Raw genomic sequence first — 27,398 nt, 5'->3', positions numbered from 1 at the left:
AACACTTCCCAGTCTATCACAGGCCTCCATCCATTCAGGTCTTAGAAGTTCTCCTGTGGATTAATTGAACTTACCCATGCATGCACATTTAAGCATCAGCTCATCATCAACTTATCATCAATGTTCGTGAATTTAAAGGATAAGTGGAAGAAGACAGAACATTTAAACCTTAGAATTCAGTTATCACCCTGATAGTTTGGAGCTGTTTAACTCCTGTTTTATGCACTCTATGCATTAGATGAAGCAATCCCAAGAGATTCCACTTCTGAAAACAGCAGCCTGTACATTTTGAAAATGCCTTGAAATAACACATCTTCTGGTACTGTACTGGGTCTGGCTGGGATGGAATTAATATTCTACATAGCAGGCCATATGGTTCCGTGTTTTGGATTTTTGACTAAAATAATAACACGCCAGTATTTTTGTTGTTGCTGAGCATCAAGGCTTTCTCTTTTTCCCACCCTCAACAAGTAGGCTGAGGGTGGGCCAGAAGTTGGTAGGGGACACAACGTGGACAGCTGACCCACATTGACCAAATGATTATTCCATAATCATACCATATAACATCATGGTCAGCATCAAAAACTATGGGGAAGGAGGTCTGGGAGGGTGTATCTGCATAGAGTGGTAAAGAGAATGTTTGCTTTTTCAATATTAAAGTATTCTGTGAATCCATATGTAATCCTTGTCACTTCTTGTGTCCCTTATGTTCTCTGTCATTAGTTTGTTTTGTTTTGTTTTGTTTTCTGTTTGTTTTCTTTTCTGATGTAATGCTTCTTTTTATATTATCCTCTAAGTTATCTCAGTTGGTCTTGAGAAGGCACTCTGGCACTGGTACAGCCCTGTCTCCTTTTTAAGTCTGTATCATTGAGCAATTGAAACTATTTTCTATGGTGTCATATACACAGCTATGTGCCTTCTCTTCTGCTAGGTGGACAATATAAAAAAGGACATTTCCCCTACTCTTTACCTGAATTAAATTCTGAAAGAGAGGTCTGGATCATTCTTCTACCAAAGTGATCTATGTCTTTTTAGCTTTTGACATTCTCTTGTAACTTTGTAAAATATTACAGCTTGGGAAAGGATATCAAAGCCTGTATGATTATTTGGCTATCTATTCACTCATAGGTAACACTGACAGAAAAACTGCTTTTTCACCTCTGAAATTCTTGCAGATGGTCACAGAAGTCATAGCATACTCTTTTACTAAAATCAATCACAAACTGATGGTTTTAATATATAGCATTGTCTATGCTAAGTATAGTATCTGTAAGTCCAACTACTGTTGCTGTTCTGATGTAGTATGCTGCTGTCAGACAGCCTAGAAAGCCCCTCTGACCTCATTATCACTTTTGATTTTATATTTAAGATATTGTCATATTTTCAGTTTTCTTTTCCTAGTGTTTTAATAATCTCTAATTTTCAGACATCCTTAGGAACAAGGTCAAACAGTCAAACAGATTTATTACTGAAAGACAACTTTTGTTTCCTTTCCTTTAAAAAAGGCAGAGTATAACAATGTATAAACTGTCAGCATCTTTCTCAATATTTTTGACCATTTTTCAGTTAGAAACAGGTTGTATAGTTAGAGCTCTCTGTTAGACTATGGCATAATTTTAGTGTGGTTTAGATCAGATCTAGCCTAATCTAATCAGATTGGGCCATATTATTTCCTTTGTGGTTAAAGTATGTTACAGTATTTCATTGGAGTTTTCCAGTAACTTTGGCAAGAAAATACATACTTTTAGCTTTTGTGTCATGAGATGGTCAGGAGCACCTCTATCTGTTTGACTATTATTCTTTTTTCATTGTGTAAGAAAAAGGAGTCATCTTTTGACTTTCATTACACTGGATTTTTCATTTGACTTTTCCCACAAAGTCTGAAGATTGCTGACTTAATGACACAAGTATATCTTTCATATATTTTAGATTTTGTCAGCACTGTAGGCATTAACAGAAAAAAAGAAAGAATGGGATAGATGGTTTTCCTTCCTTATACATAAAGAGGAATGAAAAAAAATACTGCAGAGTCTGAAGTCTCTTTTCCACATAATGAAACAAAATAAAAAAACGCCCTAACCCTAGAATATTTTAAAGGAAAGATGAAAATTGTAGTTGATGTTTCTCATCTTCTCAATGCAGGATCTTTCCAGTTATATCTTCAGAAAGTATGAACATCAAGATAAACATTATCTTAACTACACAAGTCACTTTTTATTAGTGCAGTTCATATTGATGGTGCAATTGGAATCTATTTGAATATTTCTTTGTAATATATAGGTTAGTCTGCTCTTTTTGATTACTTACTAGTTCAATGGCTTTTAAACGGCCTTGCCTTTATTATATAGCACCACTACTTTTATAATTCTACAATTCTCACCAATCCATTTGTGCTATTTTTCTCTGTAAGTATTAAGGTAATATGGACAGTGAGAATTCTACTCCTGTGAGTACACGCAATTGCTAGTAATTTTTGATTGTTAAAGACGGAGTTGGTCACTAAATGTGATGTAAGTTTAACAGTGGAATAAGTAAGCCTTGCTTACCCCCAAAAATTTGTTGTTCATGGTGTCGTTTGCAGACGTTTTGTTTTTAAGATAGAAAGGTAAAGACCGGTAGTCATATAGAAGATGAAGGACATAGTTATATTCATTTATAATCTTTCATATTTTCTAACAGAATATATAAACCCATATTTGGGACTATGCGTAGGTAAGTATTTCTAGTCCTTACAACAGGCATTGACAACCCTAGATAATCATTTTTGTTTGCTGTATTGACTGATGCTTTAAGTGAAGGTAGTATAGCTATAACCGCTTGAACATTGTAAGTTTAGAGACTGAAAAAAAATTGCTTATTTGGAAGATGGAAATTGAACAGAAGAAATGGGTGAGCTGGAAGTAACTCTGGTCCAGTACCTATAAGCCCTTGTAGCTGTGATCCCAATTACATAAACAATTAAATTTTGGTATTAATTTATATTTGCTGGCATTCTGGCAATTGCAATTATTACAGTGTATTGGGGGCGGGTGAGTGTTTTTGTTATTTTTTTAAATCATTGGCTCGCTATATTCTTAACAGAGATAATCTTTCTGAAGGATTCTATTTCCCATTTTAACATCTCAGTGTATTAACAAAATGCCTTTAGTTAGTTACATAAATAAGCAAGTAATGAAGCAAACCATTTTGAAAAAATATATAGGAATTAAACATAATTGCTCTGAGTTACAAAAACTGAATAAGCGTTTGATTACAGCTTTCGGTAACGATTAGAATGAACGTGAGGGAAGGAGGACTGAATGAGTATGTACATAAAAAATATCATAACCAAACTGAAATGCAGCAAGAAGGAGAGAGAGTGAGTAACATCTGATAAAAAGTAAGTAGAAAAAGAAAGTGAAGGTTTTGAGGGATGTTATTATCTCTTAAGGACTATCTGACTGATGATACAGAAAATAAAAGTATATTAATTAAAATCATTAGTGACAGAATCAGCATCCACTATACAAAAGAAGAGCACCATATGTTATGAAAGGATAGAACAATTGGAAATGGAATACAGTGTAATAGTGCCAAGTGTAGGGGGATGACATTAAGGATTGTTACTAGAACAAAAATCTATGAAATAGTTTTCCATAGGAACCTAATGGAGCCTTTGGTGGATGGCAGCAGAGGAAGGTGAGGATTAGGTCCATACTGTAATTCGGCAGAAAATAACTCTGGGACATCACTGTTCTGCAGACTTATGAAGGAAAAACAGATATTTTAGAGACTAGCAGGAGAAACAATTTCCAGAAATGAGAAGCATAAAAACCATTGTACAAACATTGCTAAGACCCCGTCTAGAATCTGTTTACAATTCTGGTTATTTGAATTAAAACATAAAATATGAATGGATACAGTAGATAAGCATACAGTGTTTTTAGAAAGATATTATTTTGTTTGTTTAGCATGTAGGGTTAACAGGAAGAAAAAACACTGTGAAGGACAAAAGCGAGTTAAGCTAAATGGAAATACTGACTCACAAGGGTACTAACTGACCATGAATAAATTAGGATAAAAATTAGCCAATGGTTTCTAACCACCGGAATGGTGATATTCTAGAGCTGTCTCTGTAGTAGTGGAACTTGTCCCGTCTAACTGGTTAGCAAGATAGGATTTAATAGTGTTGAGATTTAATAGTAATGAGCATTGAGCAATATATGATTTATTTTTTTTAACTTGGAATGGCAAAGCAATGGACATGATATCTATATATGACTTTTTCCTCCTGTGCTTCTAAGACATGTTTTACTATTCTGTTAAATGTAGCAGCTTCTTATTAAAAAATTTGTTATGTATATAATCCGTTTCAAATATCATATGATTTTGAAGAGGAGTTATTTTTTTCTCTTCAGGTACATATCCTACTTTTAGCTCTAGTGTTTTAGCGTTTGTCAACTGGAGTTTCTTTTGGCACTTAAGGAATTTAAACTTTTTTTTTCTTTCCATTCAGTATAGATATGGAAAGTGAAAGCAATTTTCAATGACTTTTAGACCTGGTAGGCTTGTAATAAATTCGATATATTGTTGTGGGCAATGTTTTGTGATTTCTACCATGCCTATTGATTTTTGAGTGTAGTTATAAAGTACTGAAGAGCTTGGTACCTGCCTGTAAGGAAGTCTATTCTGTAACCTTTGTTCTGAATTTCTTGAGCTTTGTAGCACTACGTAAAGTGCTTTTTTTTTCTGTGTTTAGGAATATGAGGTGTAGGACAATTTATTGCTTTTTGCTACATTGTTAAGGTGATATGTGAAAAAGCCATGAAATCTGAGATTTTCTTTTTAAAATTGTGCTATCCACCGTTTTTTATTAACTGCCTGACCACTGCCATGTGTGTTTTTTATTTAAAAAAAAAGTCTTGAAATAAGTATTTCCAATACTTCTTTTACAATTTTACTTAAGCAGCAAGATGTTCTGGAAGTCAGTTGCTAGGGGTCAGGTAAATACAGGCTACAGGATAAGCTCTGCTCAACAGACTCTTAACAGAAAGATGCCCAAGAAGTGAATAGTTATTCTGTAGATCTCTCCACAATGAGAGACTGACATACCCTTGGCTAAAATAAGGGCCAACTCAGAGAAAAGTCAAGGTATAGGCAGGAAAAAGGAGCTAGACAGGACCTATGTCATGCAGTTAGACTAAAGATCAGCACTGAATATTGATTCTTAAAGTTAGGGACCAATTTAGTACCTGTTCCTTATGTTTTGGCCAGAATTTAGACATTCTGGATGCAAGATATTTGCAGTCTAAAAGTGCATCAAAAATCAATGGCATCAAAATTAAGGGAGTTGCTGCTGCTTTGCAGTCTAGGGCAATATAGTCACATGCTCAAATACATCCCTTTAATTCTGTTCAGTTGCAGGAGGCCAACTTAAGGAGAGTGAGGTGGTTTATTTTTTTATTCTTCATCCTCACAATATTTAGCATCTAGTTTTAAAATCTGTACTGCAGCTAAGCACAGGAATGTACTCAGGAACCATTCTCCCTTTCCCCCGAAGTTGTGTTGCTCTGGAAAATTGATGTGGCACCTCTTCACTCTTAGTTCTAGTAAATAACCTCCCTTAGAAGATAAAACAGTGGAAAAGGAAAGGTAAAATAAAATCCTTCTCCTCCCTCCCCCCCCCCCCAAAAAAAAATATATATATAACAAATAACAAATTATTACTATGGGGGATTGTGCATATTAATATTGCCACAGAGTTCAAAGAATTATTACTTTTTTTTTTCTGTTTCTGGAGGAAGTGAGACATATGTTGTCTTTTCTTCTGCTGTCTGACAAAATACTAAATTCTAACCCACCAGGGTTAGCTCAGCAAGACTCTGTCCCCACTAAATGCCTCAGGATAAATAGCCTTGAGGTTCTGTGGCAGGCCTGCTTTCTTCCCACTAACTTTGACACCAAAATAGCAGTAAAGAATTCTGGAGCTAGCTGAATGTGTTGAAGCACGTAGCCTGTGGTGCTCATTATTTAGCTTTATCGCTGTTGTTTTTCACAATATCTTTTTGTTCCAGAAATGCATTTTTTTCTGAGGCATAGACGGGTGTTATGGGAAAGAACCTGGTTTGCATTGTATTATCAATAATAGTAATAATAAAAATACAATAAAGGTATATTGTTCTTTCTTCTGAAGGCAGACAGGTTTTAGATTTCAAAGTAAACCTGGCACAGTACTAAGTGAAAATCAAGCACATGGCCATCTATTTTTCTCTAACAAATGTGTATGAATTCCATATACAGTATAAACAGGTGGAGACCCGAAAATGTTCAAGTAGTCGTCTTTTGCATAAAATTTAAACATAATGATGAGCTCTGTAGTCTTGACAAAAAGTTGTTGTTGTCATGAGCTATAGACTCCCCTCATGTCAAAAGACATATAGTGCTTGAAACTGAAACTTAGCTGGCATTATAGTGGGAGGCAGTCCAGTAAAAATTGTCCATGTATGTATTGTGTTAGCCATCTTATATGTGCCAGAAAGAAAAAATCATGTATTATATTTGAGATTTAAGCTACTGACCTGTTAAGTTAGCTCTGAAGACATCATTAAGATAAATTTGATCTTCCTATAATGAATAATATGAAATACAGTTTGGTGGTTTATTATTTAAAATTTTAATCTCTCCAGCATGCTTCCATTGTGACAAAGGAGCACAAAGGAGAATCTAAAAATTTGTCTGCATCCTGATAACTTAAGGTAAAATGACTTTCACCTAAGTTCTTTGGGACTGTTCACATGCTCACAATCTATTGGGATTGGAATTTAATGGATGAGATTCATCTCATGTGACTGTAGATATCTGGTAGTCATTCACCTACAAATATGCTAAATCCCTGGACTTACCTGGGAGTCAGTGGATGGAAATAAGGATGTCTTGTGTTTCTTCTGTCTTGCACAGTCACTTATGATAAACAAAAAAATAGTTCCTCTGTTCAGCATGTCTCACTTCTAGAATCATAGAATAAGTCAGGCTGGAATGGATGCCAGAGGTCACCCGGTCCTGTTCCCTGCTCAAAGCATGTCTAATGAGGTCACATTGCACATGGCCATCTCCTGAACACCTCCCAGGATGGAGATTCTACAAACTTGATGGGCAACCTGTGCTGGTATTTGATCATCCTCGTGGGAAAAACAAAAGAAAAAAAATGAAAAAATGAAAAACCTGATGTCAAATTGGAATTTGCCATGCTACAAATTGTGTCTGTTGCCTCTCATCTATTTAGGCAACAGAATTTTACTTGCCTAAAGGGGGTGAAATTGAAATGCTCTCTCTTGAGTTATCAAAAACCGATGATTGTGCTGAAATTATAAAACACATATTGATAAGGATACATATATTCCATTTTCCACCCCACCACAGTGACCCATCCTACTACAGTTCTGCACTCAGGAGAGGACAGTAGCATGGTGATACTGCATATGTCTTTCCGTCATTCAGGCTGCTTCTGGTCTCCAGCAAGGCTCCTCAACCTCTTTCTTTGTTCTGCGACTTCATACAAGGAAAGCATGCTGAGTCTGGCAGACTGTAATTCCACAGATTTTTCTCTCTGCAACAAAGCCAAGTATCTCACACCTGCATCCTACTCTCTTTTCAGCTGGTGATAGTACGCCTGTTAGTTCCCATCAGCAGTCCTAGCGTAACGTTTTTTGTGACTTCATGGGGTACAGGATAAGACACCTAATCAATGCTAGAATCATCCCATCTCCCACAATCCTTTTTTTCTTCTACGTGAGTTATTACAAATTTAATGGGATACAACTGGGAGCTGTTAGTGGCATATCAGTTAGATAGTATCTGTAGAAGCAAAATGTCTGTGTCACTTCAAATTATCTTACTTCATTACTCCAAGTTTAATACAAAATAAAGCAAAGTTACAATACTGGAAGCAAAATGTTCATTAAAAAAAAAGAAACAAACTTGACATTTAATCCAAGTTTATGTTTAATACCTTGATAGCTTTTTAGCTCAATAGTTTCTATTAGTCTAATTATATAAGTAACTTTGTCCATCTTTTGAGGCTGTATTTCATTTACAGTAGTACACCCCATTATTTTTTAACATAATTTCAAAGAGATTAAATAATTTAGACAATTCTTTTTTGGGATGAATTTTCATTCCATAATCCACAATACTTCAGGCTAATTAGAAATAGAAATTCTGGCAAGAGAGTCATACAGAAATGTAAACAAGCCATTAGAAAACACTGTAAGAAAAGCAATAAAAAATGAATTCAGACATCAAAAAATCATCCAAACAGGAAGAAAGACTGAATAACTGAAATCCTTACCCTCCAATAACATAAAAATTCAGATTTTTGCAGTTCATCTGGCATTGAAAATAGATTTTCTCTTAGAAAAGTCTTTTGACTTAAAACCTCTTTATTTACCAACTGCACTGTATCACAAAACTCCCAGTTGCCATTTTTTGTTTTATTAATATTAATTGATGAAAAGTGTCAATGTCAGGAAGAGAACTAAGTCTACCAATGCCCATCTATTATTTGTACTGACATTACTCTTGCTCAGACAGTGTTTATTTTACTAAAATAAATTAATGTAATAAAAATAATAAAAAAAAAGATTTCACAGTGAAAGTGAGATAAAAATAGGCTGAGTAAAGAAACCAGTGCCTCATGCTATTTAGTGGAAATGCTTGTGGGAAAGAAAGTTTCAGATTGGGATACAAATATGAAAATAATAGGAAATGTGAGGGTAATTCATCCCAAATTTCTAGAATTTAAGAAAAGCAAATATTCTAGGTATTATTATCATTCACACTCATGTAGAGTTAAAGATAGTATGGCCATATTCGGTAGAAATGTAAGAAGAGAGAGACAGGAAGCTTTAGAAACTAATATATTTTAATATATGAAATATGAAAAGGAAAACATTTCCATCTTCCAAGAGCTTTTTCTGTATCTGCAGCATTTGTTTATTTCCCCATAGAAGACACACATCAGCAGAAAGGATCTCTAACATTATACGTTGAAACATATTCTTGGCAATTAATCTTTGCTAACGGAATGCTTCATCCACACCTGATGAAGCGATGCTATTCAGATGCTGGCAAACGATGTCTGGTTGTGACTTCACAGCAACTGTGATATTTGTCTCTGATCAGACTGCACTGGAAACCACCATGAAATTCCAGTCTTTCAAGATGAGTAAAATGCCTTCAGTTTTCTCAGCCTTGGAGTTCAAACAATTCTTGCATCAGTAAGACTATTTTTACGTGATAGATTCAGTGATTGCTACTTTGTTGAGGAAGAATGCTTCCAATCATATGGAAGAAGGGGAAATTCCATATGACTGATGTATCTATTGAAGTGGAAACTGGAAGGATTTTGTCTTGTGTTTCATTCAGAGAAGAGTTTAATGAGCTTTGGTAGTGACTTAAAATAGTTATGTAAAATTCTTGATAGTGTCATCAGGTGTGTATTTCAAGTGATAGTGTAAAGGGGCAGAGAAGTTACTGCCTACATTTCTGTTTCCTGTTTTGTGCTTTTTTCTCATTTTGTTGGTGGTAGGTGGCATTTGCAGTCTTAGAAAGATTTGAAGCCTGTTAACCCCATATATAGTTGTGTATAGGTTATAAGTTGCAGTCAGTATTCATTTTCTGCTGTTTCAAACTATCAGAACTCCAATCCATTCACTTCTGGTTCTTGTTGCAATAATACAATAACAGCAGGAATAAAAGAGACAGGAAACTCCTCTAGCTGTGTCTTAAAAGTCTTGAAGCCTTCCCCCTCCTCTACCCCTTTCCAACACCTCCCCCCCCAAAAAAAAAAAAAAAAGCCATGTCATCTTGTTTTGTGGTGATGTGACTTCATAGCATCTTGAAACCTCTCAAAACTCTTATGTGATATTAATGCTCATCCTTGTCAGCCAGCAGGAGTAAGTGCTTAGAGGTCCCTCTATTTTTTTATTTTCTGCGTTTTGTTAAAATGGAGAAAAGTGTGCTATTTAAGCCTCTAGAATTTATTTTCACCTAAATTTCAGTGCTGTCTTGGTGCTTGCAGTATGTACTGGTTGTTTCACTTAAAGTGGAAAAAAAAATTCATCATTCATTTCATTTAGCTTTTGGTTTTAGTTTGAATAATTGTTTTCACTTCTTGCCTTATGTACATTATATTTTACAGACCACAGTGTGATACATACAACGATACATAATGGAATTTGTAGAGGGAAACAATTGTAATTGAAAGCAAGAAATAGTATAGTAAAGTTGAGCAAGGTTGAGAACAAACCCACTGGATGGTTAGTATGTGGAGCATGAGTCAGCTGTATGCACTTTCAGGGATGGAGGGTAGCCACAAATGGGGCTGTATTAGTAGTAACAGAGTCAGCAGGTCAAGGGAAGTGATTATTTTCTTCTACTTTGCACTTGTGAGGCCACATCTGAAATACCTGCATCTAAAATACTGTATCCATTTTTGGCCTGGACTTTTAGGATCCCTCACACCCTACATTTTGATTCTGTGCAAATATCCTGTCAGAGAATCATTCAGATATCTAGCTGCTTTTGTTTGAATCTCTTAACTGTCTTTTATAACTGATCACAATATTTTGATAAGGTAAAGGACGGCGGGAGCTTTAGTGTCATCTGCAGTATTGCCAGCACCATGTTTCAAATTAGAAAAGACTGGCTAATTTTTATAACAAAACTTGTAGTGGAGTGTTTTTTTTTAAAAAAAAAATAAAAAGCCTGATTGTGTGTTAGCTGTATTAGTTGTTACCCTAAGAGTTCATTTCTGTGATCTTTCATCAGCCACTTGTATAACTTTGTGCCACTTAGATAAGGAATTCACACTGCATACATTTATGTATCTTCTGAACCTGAGTTATTATGTAGGCACCCTATGTGGGGACAGTGGAGTGCACTGTTTTCTGCCTCTGTTAAATGCTCTGGATTGTCCTCTCTCATTTGTGTAAAGATTCTAGTATCTTAGTTTTGATATTTTAATTTTCTGTCTAAATTAGGCATTGTGAATGGATCCTCTTCAAGGCAGCAGTTTGATTGTTTCCATGCTCCACCGTGTATCCATGCATAGGCAATGATAGATCTTCCCTGTCTCAGAGGGATGTTGAAGAGATCATACCATAAGTCACTCCATTACAGCACTGTTGCAATATTTATGAGAGCCTTGGATAAAAGGAACTGAGTGCTCGAGGGGTGATTATTTCACTCAGTTTACCTGAAGATAATGTAACTTTTTTTTTTTTTTACCTTTTCTTTCTTTCTGAAGAGATGAAACAGAGATCTCCTGAAATGAAAGTTACACAGAATTTTGACATTGTTTTTAGGTTTTAGTAGGTAACAAGATAATTCAATCATGAAAGGAAAACAAGGGAATCTGCTGATAAAATTTAAGTCTTCAGACCAAGAATGTTATTTTTGTTAGCAGCAAGTGTAACACTTAACAACTCATTTAACAGTAAAAGATATCAGCTAATGTATATATATATATATCTATTAGAATATTGCATCTTGCTAATATTGTATATGATGGGTATTTTATATTACCTTTTTAGCATGTAGTTTTAAGTCTTCATGCTCACTATCAAACTCCCTACAAATTACAATTGTTAGGTTAATAACTTTCTCAGTAAGTCGTGAGTGAGTGACTCACGTAACCTTTGTGTGTCACTTTGAATGCTCATACTGACATATATCGTAAATTAAACAGTAGAAGATTTCACCTTAGATAAGAGAATCCCAGATAAACCCCCAACCCAGCAACTTTACAGAGCAGTATTCTGGATTCAATAGTTTACTTCCTTCTAGTTTAGTACCAAAAGGAAAGCAATATAGCGTTAAAGTATAAATATATCGACTGTGTAAATGTAGCAGAGAGCAGTGATATTATCCAAGTTATAAAAAAGAAACGTGCACGATAGTATATAAGTAAAATCTAATTCTCATAACACTCATGGACACCTAAGTAACCTATGTAACTCTCTGAAATTTAGTTGAAACTATTGCATGTCAAGTGTTTTAAAGATATATAGACCAGTGTACTTCCATGCCACTACTGAATAGACTTCTGTTATTCCTACAGAAAAATTTAATAGTTGAAAAAGTGTATCCCACCATCATCCAGATGTGTGGGATTTTAGAGGTAAATGCATAGAGCTCAACTTCCTACAGATAGTAAGGAAACATTGGCATTTGTGGAACAAAGTTGCTTTAAAGATATAAAAGAAGCATAAAAATTGAAAAAAAAATTCAATTGAATATTAGCACATGTAGATGCTGTTATGAGAAAGGGCCTTACATTAAAAAATGTTATAAAGAAACTTTGAAGTTCATTTTTCAAATTTCTGTGTCATAAAAGAACTTAAAGAAAACTTTGCTTAGAATTTTACATAGAAAGTATAGGAATGGAATAAAAACTAGGGAAGGCAGTTTGTTGCAACAGACACATTGCTAGAAAATGAAACCAAAAATTCAAAAATGTTAATATTTGTTCAAAAAGGTCTAATGCATTCTTCCTGAATACGCTACCCTGAGTTTAGTAATTATAAACAGTCTGTATACTTAAGGGAAGTAAATGATCAGCACATATAGATGCTGGTACAGAGAAAGTATTTATTGTATGTGTTGCTGCTAATACTGTCCATTATTATCCTTCTTTTTGTTACCTTTCTTTTTATTTGTAAACTAAAACCCCAAAACTTTTCAAAAGTTGTAAGGATCACTTAAACACTGAGAGATATTGGACAGTTTAAGAAAACTGATATATCTTCCTTTACGGATATATTTCTTCTTACTGCAGATCTAATGCATTTGAAGTGCTGGCACTCGATGGAGTTAGTACTGGGATACTTCAGTTTTATACAGCCCAGGAGAGTGCTGACTGGCTGAGAGCAATATCAACTAACATCAGTGATTTGACACTTCAAAATGTATGTTACTTTCTGCATATTTTCTTGTCTGTGCTGTTGTAAAACTATTTCTAATTTTCCAAGGGCAGAAAATAATTCACATTTAAGATACCATATATATAAAATGTGTATTTTGGGGGAGGAAAAGGAGGAAGGAAAGAACAGGAAGAGGTTGTCTAATCAATCAAAAGTATCAAGTTTTCAAGCGTTGCAGGGTTCTTATAAATAAGAGAGTAGTAGAAATTCAGATTGCATTTATTATTTTAAAGACTTCTTAAGGAAAAGTATTGATCCTTCTTGGTCATTACACAGAGCTTTAGAAATGGCCAAATATTTATTTTTACATTTTTGTAATTAAATTATGCTTGAAATTACCACTTATTGATTTTGAAATAGGCATGTGGAAATTCTATAGCTAGTGAAGTGTGACTTATAGGGGCTTACTAGGAGACAGTATTTTTACCTCTGTAAGTTGTCTAGAGGTTGTTTTATTTAAATTCACATTATTTCATCTTTCTCTATGGAAGTGCAAGGTTGCTTATGTTAGTATAAATTATTACTGCTAATTCATAAGTAGCATTTGCTATTGCAAGCAGAAGCATTAAATAATCCTTTGAGCAAAAGAAATCATTTGGACAGCATGTTATTATTCCAAGAAAGAACAAAAAAAATATTGAAGATTCTGGAATGAATCATAAAGTTAAATAGGCAACTTGAACATGTAGTATATTGAAAATATATTTCAGTCTTTCTGAAATGTTAAGAAATCAATGATGAAAAAACTATTGCACAGCTGTCCCTGGAATAATTTTCTGTGCATGTTTTTAATGTCTTTTTGTTTAGATGTGGTCAGACTGTAATTTCATTTCATGACCGTAATCATGATCTGGTGGCATAAATATCTTTAATTTGTACTTCATACTCCTGGTTAATTGTTGCTTAGTTCTTTAGATTATATTGTGTAGACTTTGTGTTAGATTTCAATGTAAATCTTTGGTCAAACCAGATTATAATTTATTTTTCTGGTCTTCAAAAGTTACTTGGAATCAGATTTGATCAAAATAACTTTTTAAATAAATTAATTATTATTTAATATTCAATTACTTAAGCAATATATTTGACAAAATAAAATATTTTTGCTTATGATGCATTCTTTATAAATATAGGTCTTGCTATTTGATAATTCTAAGAAAGCTATGTAAATTATTAATGAATTTTCATTATTCCTGCACTGTTAATAGTAAAAAGAAGTGTATGGGAATATTTTTAGAGCACTTCCAGTTCATAGTTCCTAAACCCAATTCTTTTGCTTTTGAAAAAATCCAGTGAATAAATGTCATTTTAAGAATATAGATGAATAAGCCGATAAAAAGTGGCTATAGGTACACGCAGATTTTATCTGCGGTAGGGTTCTAGTCTGTTGTTTTTCAAAATGCACTATATACAGTAGCATGTGTTCTGATGTAGTATCTTCACTGTATTGTGACCGGTCTGCATAAATATTTTATTTTATACAGAGTTTTTTTCTCGGTCTTCTCAGTTATTTATCACAATAGTGAATTCTCTAAACCTAGTAGTCCACCTGGTGTTCATCTAAGTGGCTGTTCAGGAGAAGGATCTGATAGAAAGAAAAAGAAAAGAAAAAAAATGTGAAAAACTCCTGTATTCAGTGCTCTTGGTCAGATACAGAGTAAAGTCTATATAGAGCATATAAGAAGAGAATAAACTTTTTTGTTCAATTCAGTGCTTTACAGGCTCTGTCAGATGTGCTACCTATAGAACAACTAGACAGGTCTGGACACAGTGCTGTTTTAATTACTAATGGTTGGAATAGGAGATGTAACAGCCAGTGACAATCCCTTTCACCATGAACTACTATTTTTTTTTTTTTAAGACCAAGAATGTGAGACTGGAGTGTAATTTAAGTGTACAGCAAAAGAAAGCTAGGGACTGCCCCCTGTCTCTGACGGGGAAAGGGACATCCACGCTGTTTAGGGCAAGGCCTTTGGATTAGATTTATTGAAAATCCATTCTGGATGCTTTTTATTACCTCACTATTATCATTTCACAAAATGTTGTTGTTGTTGCTGTATTTTATCTGTACCTCTCCTGGAGTCCCTGAAGATAATCTCTACTGGTTCAGAGATTAATTGCTAGTTACACAATAACAATGGACCTTCCTAGTGATACTGTTGGCATAAAGAATGTCAGCATTCTTACCTGCCCCATTACTATGTATTTAAGCAATATTTTCCATTGTTCAGTTTTACTTCTTCACAGTTTTAGAGTTTGATTCTGCTAATATTTATCTCTTCATTTTATCCACTCTTCCTGCAGTTTAATCATTCTTAATTCAGCTGTGCATATTCGTGCTACTCTTTTATACATAACTTTTGTCATATACTTTTGCATACCTTTTTGAATAATTTCTCTTTGAATTTTCATTCGTAAAGTGCTCCTGATGCAGATGAATTATTTTCTTGTAGTGCACCCTCTCTTTCATACATCACTTTACCCTAATATATTTTATTTTGCCACTTTACAATAATACAGTCTCATTCAGCAACTGGCAGCTCTGTCAGATCTCCTGCTGATGCCAGAAGATAATCCTAATGTAGACAGTATAAAAATAACTCTGCCACAATGTGACACTTCTGTTAATGTCAGACTACTTTTTTGAAGTACTGAAACATCTAACTTCTTTGCAAAGGCAAGCTCTCTGGGGATCAAGTATAAAGGAGGAGTTGTCTTTCAATAGTGGAGATGTGAGGAGTCATCACTGCATAAGAATGCTACCCCTGGATGCTAGCGTACCTAGAAAGCGTTACTCAGTAAATGAGAAATAGTGATTCTGGTACCAGCCTGCAGAGTGATAATTCTTACAAGACAGAGGAGTACACGGAATATTGCAACATGGAGAAAGATGTAAAGGTGTCTTTTCAACCCTCCTTACTGATACCTGTCTTGTATGTTTAGCTAGGAAAATCTCCCTGTAATTGTGAGCTTTATAAGCAGTATGGATTATTTTTTTCTGAGGACTCTTGCCAGAAATTATTCACCGCTCCATTCATATTCTTGTATTTCACATACTTTTCTGCCAGTGTGAAATTTTCCCATCTTCTTTCTTTGTGATATGATCTCCAGTCTTCTCAGTGTTCTCCAAGCTCTTCACATTTACCTTTGGCAGAAGAAAATAACAGAAGTGAGTCAGGACCTCACATTTACTTTTTCATGCACCTTTTTTCCCACAGAAGGAAGTGCAGCTGAAGAAGCTGAGGGGAGAGAGGGAACAGAAACTGCCAGTGAAGCTGCCATGATGAATTGAAAAGCACAGGGACAACTCAGTCTGAATGTGCATCTGCATTGCAGTGCTCCTGTTCTTATTTGCTTAGTTAGAAGTTTTTTTTTTGTTTGTTTGTTTGTTTGTTTTTGTAGGATGCAGCAGCAATGCTGTGCCGGGGAAGTTCTTCACAATTTGGAATAATTGATATTTTTCTGTTTTGTGCCATTCAAGTACAAGCTATTAAATATGTGAAGCTTTTCTCATAGATCTTAATTGTTTTCTTTCAAATGTAACACTGAACATTAATATAGTAATGATATGCAGAAACACATAAACTTAATGCTGTCAGTTCATTTGCATTACTGAGACTTATTTCTTGTATTTATAACTTTTTCAAGTTTTTCTTTTTTTTTTTTTGGTACATTTTAAAGGTGTTGTTTTTCAGAACTTTAATCACAAATAGATGAATAAATCATAAGTAGGTAAAAAAATGAGTTAAGATACAGTTGTTCCACTTAAAGTATCATTTAAGTTTTTTTAAATCATTCCAGCAGCTTCATTGGAGAGTGGTAGAAACTTAAAATTTGGTTTCAAAACAGGGATATTTGTCTTTGACTGCTTTTTTAATTGTACATGTTGTAGTATTAAACATTTTCTGTTATGCCTTCATGTACAGGTATATCTAAGTAATACTGTATATCAAAGTGGAGTGAAATTTCTGTTTGGCTAGTGAGAGACTTACGAACTAGGAGCTTTGGACTTGCTTATAAAAAAGAAAGAGGAAGGAAGGTGTCTTGCTTTCTTTACATAGCAATATGTGGGGTACCTGTAGATGGAAACAACATCCTTGGGTGCCTACAATATGTAGGAAACACAAATTTGACTACCTCAATGATTACCAAAAAAACAAACAAAAAAAAACAACAGTTCTACTGGTGGTATAAAAACATGGTATTTCTTTGCTGCCTTTTTTTTTTTTAACTCATAAATTCCCATCTGAAAGTATCACAAATCAAGCCATTGAGGTTGTAAAGAAGGTTGTGTCAGTAAGGCTAGGAACCACATCACCTAAATTTAGCCAAACAATAAGCAGTTGCATATAACCCTCTGTTACCTAGAAAAAAAATAAGTACCTGTCAAAATCTTGCTTTTTCTCTCTGCTCACTAGAAATGGAGTATAGGTACGTTAGATGTAAAATTTTTTCTTTTTTTTTTAAATTGTCAAAGTTAAGTGAGATAAATCCCAGCCTAGGAGATATTTGAGTTTAAGCATGTGGTTCTGAATGATTTCATCCCCATTCTGTTCCTGCCCTGTATGTATTTATTTAAAACAGTGTTGTATTTACAGTTGCTTTATGCTTCCTTTTCCAAACTGCCTGCAGTCTTTGCAGATCCAGGATTTTGGTTTTAGCTCTCTTGTTGTCTCCAGCTCCAGTTATTATACTGCAGTGCTGAATATTAATGCAGTCCCAGCAAGATGTAGCCTACTCCATTTGTATTCCTGTCTCAATGCACCAGCTGTGGAGGAATGTATAGAGCATCTGGTGCTGGGCAAAGTGCAGAGTGCATACTTCTCTCTCTTCAGGATGTAAGGTGGTGCAGAAGGAGTTCTTTCCTCTCCCCACAGACCCACATTAGGGCTGCAGCCATCCCTGCTTTGAATGAACTAGGTCTGTACAGTGAAAAGCTGCAGAGTCCAAAGCATTCTTTCCTATTGCCTGCACCAACAGGAAGCTAACTGGTGGTGAAGATGTTCTTCACGGTACTCTTCCCTCATTCTCCAGAAAAACTGCATGGCCAGTCTCACACTCAATTTTCCAGGCACATCTGAACACAATAAAATAAAAAGTAAGATAAGAAAAATTACTCCTATTATATAGGGAGCTTAAGTAGTTTGGACTGAGCCAGAGAGGCAGGTGAAGGAGACAGGATCACTGCTAGCCCTGCTTATTTGCACTGTTTTATATTATCGTAATCTTATTACTTAGCATGTCTGTGGTCACCTGCATGGAAATAATATATTACGTTTATATAGCTTGGCTTCTGCGTAGTTACTTTGTGTATTTGTCTCTGAAGCAGTGGAGACAGGCTGAAGCTGAAGCTGGGCAGGGTGTGATGGCATTCCTCCTGATGTTTCAGGGTTCCATGTGCCTTTTCATTATGTCCTGCACAAATGCTCAGGATTAGGCCAGTAGGATCAGGCCACTCACTAAAGCAGACCAGTGAGCTCTGCTTCCTTCAGCAACACTGAGCATGTCACCAGTTTGTTTTATCCACATTACAGTGTAGGATTCTAGAGTTCCCACTGGTTTGTTACTGTCAGTGTCCCAAGAACAAGAAGCTCTGCCACCTCATCTCCGTCCGGGCCACATGTGGCCGTGCAGTGTGGAAGCTGTGAGGAGCCATGTTAGTAGCCGCCACTTTGCTTAGCGGCTGCCTGTCAGCTCCAGTCCACTCCTTTTGTCCTTGTCTGTGCTATGGTACATGTGCCCGCACCTGCAGGCTGTGCCCTGCCTCTGCCGTGGTTATCTCTGTTCCTCCTCTAGGGTGGTGGGGAGGTGGTGCAAAGCATGGCAGGACCCCTCTGAGGGGCTGGCAGGCTCTCCCAGCATGGAATCACAGAATCACAGAATGGCCAAGGTTGGAAGGCACCTGTGAAGTTCATCAGTTACCCCTCCCTGTCTGGTCCCACCAGCACACCTGCACCATTCAAGCAAACAATTCAGTTCAAACAGGCTGAAAAAGTGAGTGCGTGGGGAAGAAGGCTTGGTGGCCCATGATGGGTTAGGGATGACTGATGACTTCATATAGGCCTGGGCCTTTGTATCTGCCTGTGTCCGTAAAGTGAAGGCTCCTGTTGTCATCTTATACTCCTCTACATCACATTGTGTTCTAAGGCTATTTTGTTTGCAGTCATGGGTAACTCGACAGAGAATTACAACGTGTTATTGCCATCCATTAGTTACAAGTGCATATATACACATATATGTAATTACATCCTGCAATTATACTTTGCTAAAACCAAATAGAGAATAGTCTAATGGTCATTATATTGTTATTTTATTGCTAAACAAGCTGTAAAACAGCTTCAGACAGCCCAAGACAAGTTGAGACAAACCCTTACACATTTTAAGGTCTCTGTCATTCACATTAACACAAAGCCTGTTGGCCTCTCACAGGTGTGCTTGGTCTGGCTGGGATGGAATTAACATTCTTCATAGCAGCCATTGTGGTTCTGTGCTTTGCATTTGTGGCTAAAACAATGTTGATATCTCACCAGTGTTTTGTCTGTTGCTGAGCAGTGCTTGCAGGGCACCAAGGCTTTCTCTTTTTCTTACTCTGACCCCCTCCACCCCTCAGTGAGGGATCGGCAAGAAATTTGGAAGGGACACAGCTGGGACAGCAGACTCAAATTGCCCAAGAAGGTATTCCATACCATCATCATTGTGCTCAGCAGTAAAGCTGGGGGAGCAGTAGAAGGTGGGCATTTGTCTTCCTGGTGGCTGTTGCTGGCAGACTGGCTGGGCATTGGTATTCTTGTAGAAGGTGGTGAGGGATTGCCTTTACATCACTTCTTTTTTTTTTTTTTCCTTCACTTATTAAATATACTTTATCTTGACCCACAAGTCTTCTTGCTTTTCCTGTTCCTATTCTCTTCCTATTCCTGTTGGAAAGGGGAAGCGAGAGGGCAGCTGTGTGGGCCCTCAGCTGCTGTCCAGAATTGACTCACCGTAACAGGTGATGGTGTCACTGTGTTTACTAAGCTACATGACTACAGACATGCTCTGCTTTTCTGCAGATTTTATCTTACAAATCTGCTCTTGCCAGGATACAGGAGAGGGCCCCAGATTTCTTCTGCTCTTTTTCTGTTGAAATTGTAGCTTTTCCTGTGCATAGTTGTAGCTTTTGGTATTTATCACAAACCTTTCATTTGTTACAAAATAGGCTGTGTAATGACAAGATCCTTTGGAAGTGTTTATCAGCTGCGTGACTTTTTGCAGTTTATAACCCTGAGTGTAAAGGAGTCTATATATACAGTCACTTAGTCATATTCCATTTCATTACTACACTTACTAATATTTCACTTTAGAGAAGGGAATATCTGCCAGGATTTGTCCACCACTCATCTGTGGAAACTATGACTGCCAAAGAAAATCTAAAATCAGCAGGACTCTTATTTGAACTGTGAGAAGAAAGATATGTAACTTTATACTGACAATAAACTAAAGGAAATTCTAAGCAATATTCCCTTCATCTTTAAACATGTCATATACAGTATGGCATTTGTTTTCGTAAGTGAGGTGTCTACAGGACAGTATAATATTTTTACCCAGAGTGGAAAAGTTAAATTCGTAAATACAAATCTTTATGAAGGATTTCATGAAAACTCAGATAAAAGGTTTCCAGTCTTTTGTTTTGTAAACTTAGTATAATAGTAAAAATCCAGTATTTGTTCGTGGAACTATATATTTTCTTATAATTTGAAAGTGTTAATACAGTGTTCAATAACTACCTTGATGCTAATTGAGAAACTCTTCATATCAGCATATTAATAACTCTGAGTATTATTCCATCTCTGTTTCATAGATGAAAATGGCAAATAAATGTTGTTCTCCCTCAGACCAGGTAAGACTTTCATTATTTTACCCAATTTTTCTAATTCTTGTTTAGCTGCAAAATTTAAGAGCTTACATGCACACATTTAGCCCATTTGCAAATTATAAAACAATGTTTTCTGTGTTTTTAAGTTCTGAATTGTCCTTTTTAGTACATAATGTATATACATGAAAGAGGGGGACAACATAAATTACAACCATGTCGTGGAAGGCACAGTGTGTGTTTGCATGCAGTATAATTGCAGTGTGTCTGACAAGTTAACTCTGTATTTACATTGCATATCATGCACAGACAGCCAAGCAGTGCATTAAGAAACCAATCTGTTTTGGATATGTCAAGCTGTGCAGATTACATGTTTGCCATGAGCGTTTGTCTGGGATTTACAGAGCTCAGCCTGGTGAGATATTGCTTCTGCTCCAGCTAGCCAAATGTCCCAAAGACCCAAGTGAATTTACCATACTGGGAAGCCTTCTTACTTTTTATAGCATTGTAAAGAGTTTTTTTCTTTTACTTTGTAAAACATAATTGTAGCATTTTCCAGGCTAATCTTGTAATTTGGGGAAGCACTTTGAATGTGTTATTAGAAAACTTCACTTTATATGTCCTTTCATAGCATCAATTTGGCATTGTACCATTACTCAGGAAGAAAGTGTCCAGTTTCCAAAAATGTTGGCTTCGTTGATTAAAGAAGCGAAAATTAGGCAAGCTGTCTTTAATATTTAATGTTTTACTGTAGAAATTTATTATGAAGTTTTATTACAGATGTCAAAAACCGAGTTAAAATGCTTCATATCAGGAAGAAATAAATATCTGTTACTAGTTTGACAGCTTGTATGTTTTCTATATGTCACTGTCATCTTATTTGTAAAAGGTATTTGGAAATTTATAGACTTTTCAATAAGTTATTAAAAATATTTAACCATTAATATTTTCTCCTGTGTTAAATTATTTTCTTATATTTAGGTCAATATTTTGAAATAAAAATGCACTTGAAAAAAAACAATTTAATTCTGTATATGGCAGATGATTGGAAGTTACCCCCAAACCAAAACAAATACGTCTTCTGTATAAGAAGGAATCATTTAATTGATCTCTCTGCCATGGTTTTTAATTATTAATAAAACCCATATGAAAAACTGGTGATTATGAAAGCTAGGGGAAAAGGTATTGAATTTGAATGTCTGTTGTTGGGTAAACTCTCTACTACAAGTAATTTAGGAGCTATTTAAAGTTTACTTATATCAGTTTTGGTATACGTAATGTATAGCTTTAAAGTTATAGTTTTAAAAAGACATTCTCATTTATTTTTAAATATTGAGGACAATCATACGATCCAACCCTAACTACCTAATTTGATTTCCTAATGTTCTGGTTTAGCCCCGGCAGGCAGCTCAGCACCATCCAGTTGCTTGCTCACTATCCCCAGGTGGGATGGGGAAGAGAATTGGAAAGCTAAAAGTGCAAGAGCTCATGGGTTGAGATAAAGACAGTTTACTAGCGATGTGTGCAATCAAAGCAAACCAAGGAATTCATTCGCTGCTTCCCATTGGCAGGCAGGTGTCAGCCACTCCCAGGGAAACAGGACTCATCACGCCAAATGGTTTCTTGGGAAGACAAATACCATCACTCCCAACGTACTCCCCTTCCTCCTTCTGTCCCCCAGCTGTTACTGCTGAGCATGACACCACATGCTGTGGGACATCCCTTTGGCCAGCCTGGGCCAGCTGTCCTGGCTGTGTCCCCTCCCGGCTCCTGATGCACCCCCGGCCTCCTGTCTAGCAGGGCAGCACAAGGAGCAGAAACGTCCTTGGCTCTGTGTAAGCACTGCTCAGCAATGACTAAAGCATCAGTGTATTATCGCCATTATTTTCATAAAAGAATCCAAAACATAGCATCATACAAGCCTCTACAAAGAAAAGTAACTCTGTCCCAGCCAAAACCATGACACCTAAATTAACAGGTTAGTGTCCATAAACTACCCACATAATCAGTGCAGAAAATTATTCTCTTCCTGAGAATTGTTCAAATGTAGCGCTTGATATTGGTGCTTTAAATTATTCTTTGTAGGAGCCTTTTCTCTGTCTTTGCTCTACTGGAGTCCTAAGAAGAGTAGCCTCTTAGCTTATCATCTAAGGTAGGTGCCTAAAGTCAGGTAGTACTTATCCCACTTTTTCCATGCAGAATATGAAAGCAAAAGAAGATTAGAAACTTAATTTCAGGAACTGAAAATTTAAGGCAGGACTGACAGCAGCAAACAATGGATTATTCTCTTGTGTGGAGAGTTACCCTAAGCCATGTCGTACTAGTTAGTCCTTGTTAAGGACTACAAGGATTTAACAAATATACAGAAATTACAATAAATTAAAAGGTGTTCAGTAAATACCACTGCTAAAGCTCTGGCTCTTTGTATATATAACCTGTGTAGATCTCAGATAACATCTAGGCATTGGATACTTTTAGAGAATGTTGGTGCTCCACAAGGATAGAGGGGGATTGAGCCAGTTTGTACATTATTTTATTGAGTACAAAGGCTGTTGACAGTCACCATTCTCCAAATACTATAAGTTTTGATTCTACCTGATATAATTTATTACAGTGCTCTAGAGACTTGAAAGCACTTGATTCTGTGTTATTAGCAGGCATAGATTGGGGACTCAATTTTTAAAAAGACACACACTGTTGGATTTCCATATATTTTTTATAAAACAGTAAATTAGGTGATTCTCTGTACAGAAACACTACTTTCAAGGTGTTTTTATATTTCATTTACTGTTTTTAATGCTTTTAAGAATAAAAAAAACATTTCCTGTCCTCCACTAAAATAATGTGATTTCTTCTTGGTAGAAATAGCAAAGTATTGATCAGATATTAATTAAGACTATATATTTTTTTCTTATGCTATAAAACAGGCTTTTGCTGCTTCCTGTGATGTCTCTTTTTTTCTTTTTTTTGATTTTTTGTAGTTGAAGGAAAAAGTGAACTCCCTACCTACATATGCATGTGTATATTTAATTTTTCTTCTGTAGTGATTGAGAGGATTTCAATATTCATAAAAGTCAGTAATTTAGAGCATTGTGAGATCCCTTAAGTTTGGAGTCTTGGTCAAGCTCTTGTGTATTTTTAGCAGGCTTGTGCATGGTGTTATCTCAGAGCCAATGCATTCTGCATCTGCAGCCCTATAGTTGTGAAACTCCCACTAAATTATACCAAAGTTTCACATCTGTATCTCTGCCAACCCATAAAATGATTGTGAATCTGTTTTCACTGCAGAGATACTTCGCCAGAATTATTCATTGGCCTTCACAGCCATAGTCAAGGCTTGCAAAGACTGCAGTAACACAGTAATTGAATTAACTGGGGTTTGAATCATTTTATTTTGTTGTTTCTGACATATGTCTTCCATAAAGAAAGAGTCAGATGCCTAAATCATGAGCTCTTCATTGACCTCTGGAGGAAATCATACAGAAAATGAAATCTAGAAACAATGATTATAAAAGCATAGCATATGATTACCTGGAAGACTAGGACACAGATTAAGATGCACCAGAAAGGGATAAATAGAACATCACCAATTCCTTCAGCTCTCTGAGGTGAATCCTGCCAGACACCATGGATGTGAATGTTACACTGATAAAATTGATCCCTTACAATTTCAGCGACCACAGATGGAAAGTTACTGCTCCCCTAGTCATGATCCTCCAACTCTGAGGTCTGGGCAGCCCAAGATCTGTCATTACTGTTAAATATTGAGGGGAAAAAAAAAGGCATTAAATGCATCTGCCTTTTCCCCTTCCTTACTTGTAAGGTGACCATCCACTCCAAGTAGTAGTCCGATGTTTTCCTTCGACCTCCTCTTACTGTTAACATACTTGAAAAAAGTATGTTTGCAGGGTGACATACCAAAAGACTAGCAAGGGTCAAACATCATGGCTGTTAATGGAAAAGAAAGAAAAGCAATAGAATTATAGACTAGTCAATTTGACATCAATCACTAGAAAGAAATTTGAAATAAATAAGCAAAATATTTGTGTGCATCTGAGATAACAGATGAGTGACTGCCCTGAAGGATTTGTCAAGAATAAATAGTGACAACCAATCTAATTTCCTCGTGTGGATGGGTGACATGGGTGACAGGTGTTTGCTGCAACGTATCTTGATTTCAGTAAGGCTTATGACATTTCTTGACACAACAATATTTTAAACAAGTGTTGCCAAAATTTGATTGTACAAACTTTGTTAGATAATCCAATAATGGATCATATAATAATGGACCATATAAATGGTTCACTTTCAAAACTGAATGACGTATTGAATAGAAGTCCTGAAAAGACCTGTCCTGGATCCAGTTCTCTTGAATGTTTTCTTTATGGTGTATTAACAAAAGTAAGCCTATTAATTTTGCAGACATGAGGCTTTAAAGAATAGCACTAGGCATAAGAATGATCTTGACATATTGAAAAATGAGTCTGAAAAACAGGGTGGAAGTCAATTAGAGTACAGCATGTAAGCAAGTATAATCAGCAATTGTATGTCAGAGGCCACGGGAACAAGTGGAAAAGTGTTTACTGGAAAATACTTGAAAAGTGTATGGAGAGGCAAATTCCGTTAGTGAGCTTTGGTCCATCTTCCATTGCATTGCTAGCATTTGCAGGTAGAGTGGAGGGGACACCTCACTGATTCCCGACTGCAGAAACCAGTCAGATAGATGGTCAACAAAACAACAGATTTACTATTATGGTGTATTTTTACATCAGCCTGTTGTAATCAGGTACAGGGCTGATCAGCCAGACCTTCCAGAAGGCCCATTCACATAGATTATCTACCTCTTTTTTTTTTCTTTCTTTCCCTTCCTCCCCCTCCCAAGAAAAGTAACCCAGACAAATTTTAATCTTTCTGTTGCTCATTATTTTTTATGATTTTACATGCTTATTGGAGTATTTCAGCTTTTGGCTGTGATACTAGCAACAACCGTCAGTAAACTAGCCCCCTTTTTTCACTATCTTTTGACATTCTTCTCTCAAATTGAGTTCCTGTACTTCCTATCCATATATTTCACCTGCTAGTTTACACCATTATTATTTAATTAGTTTAGCCTTGGGCTTGAGCTGGCCAACCACTTCTTGCACTGTACACAATGTCCAGCAGTTTCTCACATTATTACTTAATCAGTTTAATGTCAGGCCAGGGTAAAAACTCTTAGACGGTAATGGTGATTCATGTTAAACATGAGGAATAGATTTCCTCATTACTTGTAAAGCTAATAAATTCATGGGAGATTCCAGGAGAAATTTTGAAGGCCCTTTTACTTGAGATCCTTAGGCCAATAAGGAAGTGTCTCTTAGAAACAATGTAGATGTCATTAGTCCTGCATTGCAGAGACGTAATGTACTAAATTTCTCAGAATTTTCTCTTCCTCTTTGTTTTTGATGATTTTATGAATCCTAATGCTGAATAAGGAACTTTTCAGATATGGAGGGTTTGTTCCTTATAGCAGAACTGCTGTCCCGGATATACCATGAACATTTTCTCTTGGCTTCATGCTGCAGATTAAAAGAAGCCCTGCACATACTCCTGTAAGATCAAATTTCCTTCTTTTTTTTTTTTTTTTTGGAAATAAAGAAAAGTTTTAAAATTATATTATATGCCAATAATTTTTTTTTCTCCTATTTGTTAATATGGAGAAATTCAATTCTTGCAAACAATAGCTTTACAATTTACACCAGTAGAAAAGGAACAGGACTAAATTTCTTCAAGCATGAAGTAACAATGTAAAAGTTATTTCCCTTGTAATTGTTTTAAATTTATTTGTATGGGAGGTCAGTTACGCAATTCCTAATGAAATTCTCTTGATCTGCTTCAGAGATTTTTCTTGGACCTCTGCTCTTTCACTGAAAATACAACTTGTTCTAAGCACCACTTCAAAGCACTTGAACTTTGCAACCTATAGTCAGTTAGCTAATATGTAGTGCCTCTGTGAGGTTAATAATTACTACTATACTGATTTTAGAGAGGAGGATGCTGCAGATAAAAAAAAAAAAAAAAAATCAAGAGATTTGCCAAACTTTCTGGAAAAAAACAAGCCTTAATATTGAATACCAGTTCTGAATACCATGGTTGTATTTCTGAACATGCTGTTTATATGTTCCATTTTTGTGTGTTAATTAAATAGTTTATATTAGATTTGTCTTCAAAGTTGTAAGACTTGTAAACATTGGATTCTGGAAGCTATAGAATGGGTCAGATGAAAGAAACTTACTCCTATTTAAGTTAATATATACAGAGGAGTGTATTTAAGTAGTGTGCCTTACCCTAATATATTGACTGCATCTTTTAGCATTCAGCTGGATCTATGGTGTGTCTGGGAGTGCATGGAACAATGTAATTCTGTCTTCAGTTAAAAGTCATGTTCTCTGCTTAAGCTGTCTTCCTCAGCTGTTATAGTACATCTGAAAATTGAATAAATAACTATTGTTCTTTATTCTCCTTTTCACTATATTTCTGCCTTGTGGATTGTCAGAAAGAATTTAGAGTACGCTCTTAACAGCTTTTAGAACACACTGCTTTTCCACTCAATA

At 35.8% G+C, this 27,398-nt stretch overlaps 1 protein-coding gene across 1 annotated transcript in view; it reads left to right on the top strand.

Annotated features, from left to right (window-relative positions):
* Positions 1–27,398, top strand: part of SNTG2 (syntrophin gamma 2) — a 165,278-nt gene that overhangs the window by 79,964 nt on the left and 57,916 nt on the right. The window contains exons 10-11 of the mRNA XM_040550870.1: positions 12,815–12,944; positions 20,794–20,832. Coding sequence (XP_040406804.1) covers positions 12,815–12,944; positions 20,794–20,832 — 169 coding nt within the window. The remainder of the gene's footprint in view (positions 1–12,814; positions 12,945–20,793; positions 20,833–27,398) is intronic.

Source organism: Cygnus olor, chromosome 3, assembly GCF_009769625.2.
Source record: "Cygnus olor isolate bCygOlo1 chromosome 3, bCygOlo1.pri.v2, whole genome shotgun sequence".
NCBI lineage: Eukaryota > Metazoa > Chordata > Aves > Anseriformes > Anatidae > Cygnus > Cygnus olor.
The sequence above is the reverse complement of the archived record's forward strand: the minus strand, read 5'-3'. Positions and strand labels throughout refer to the sequence as shown.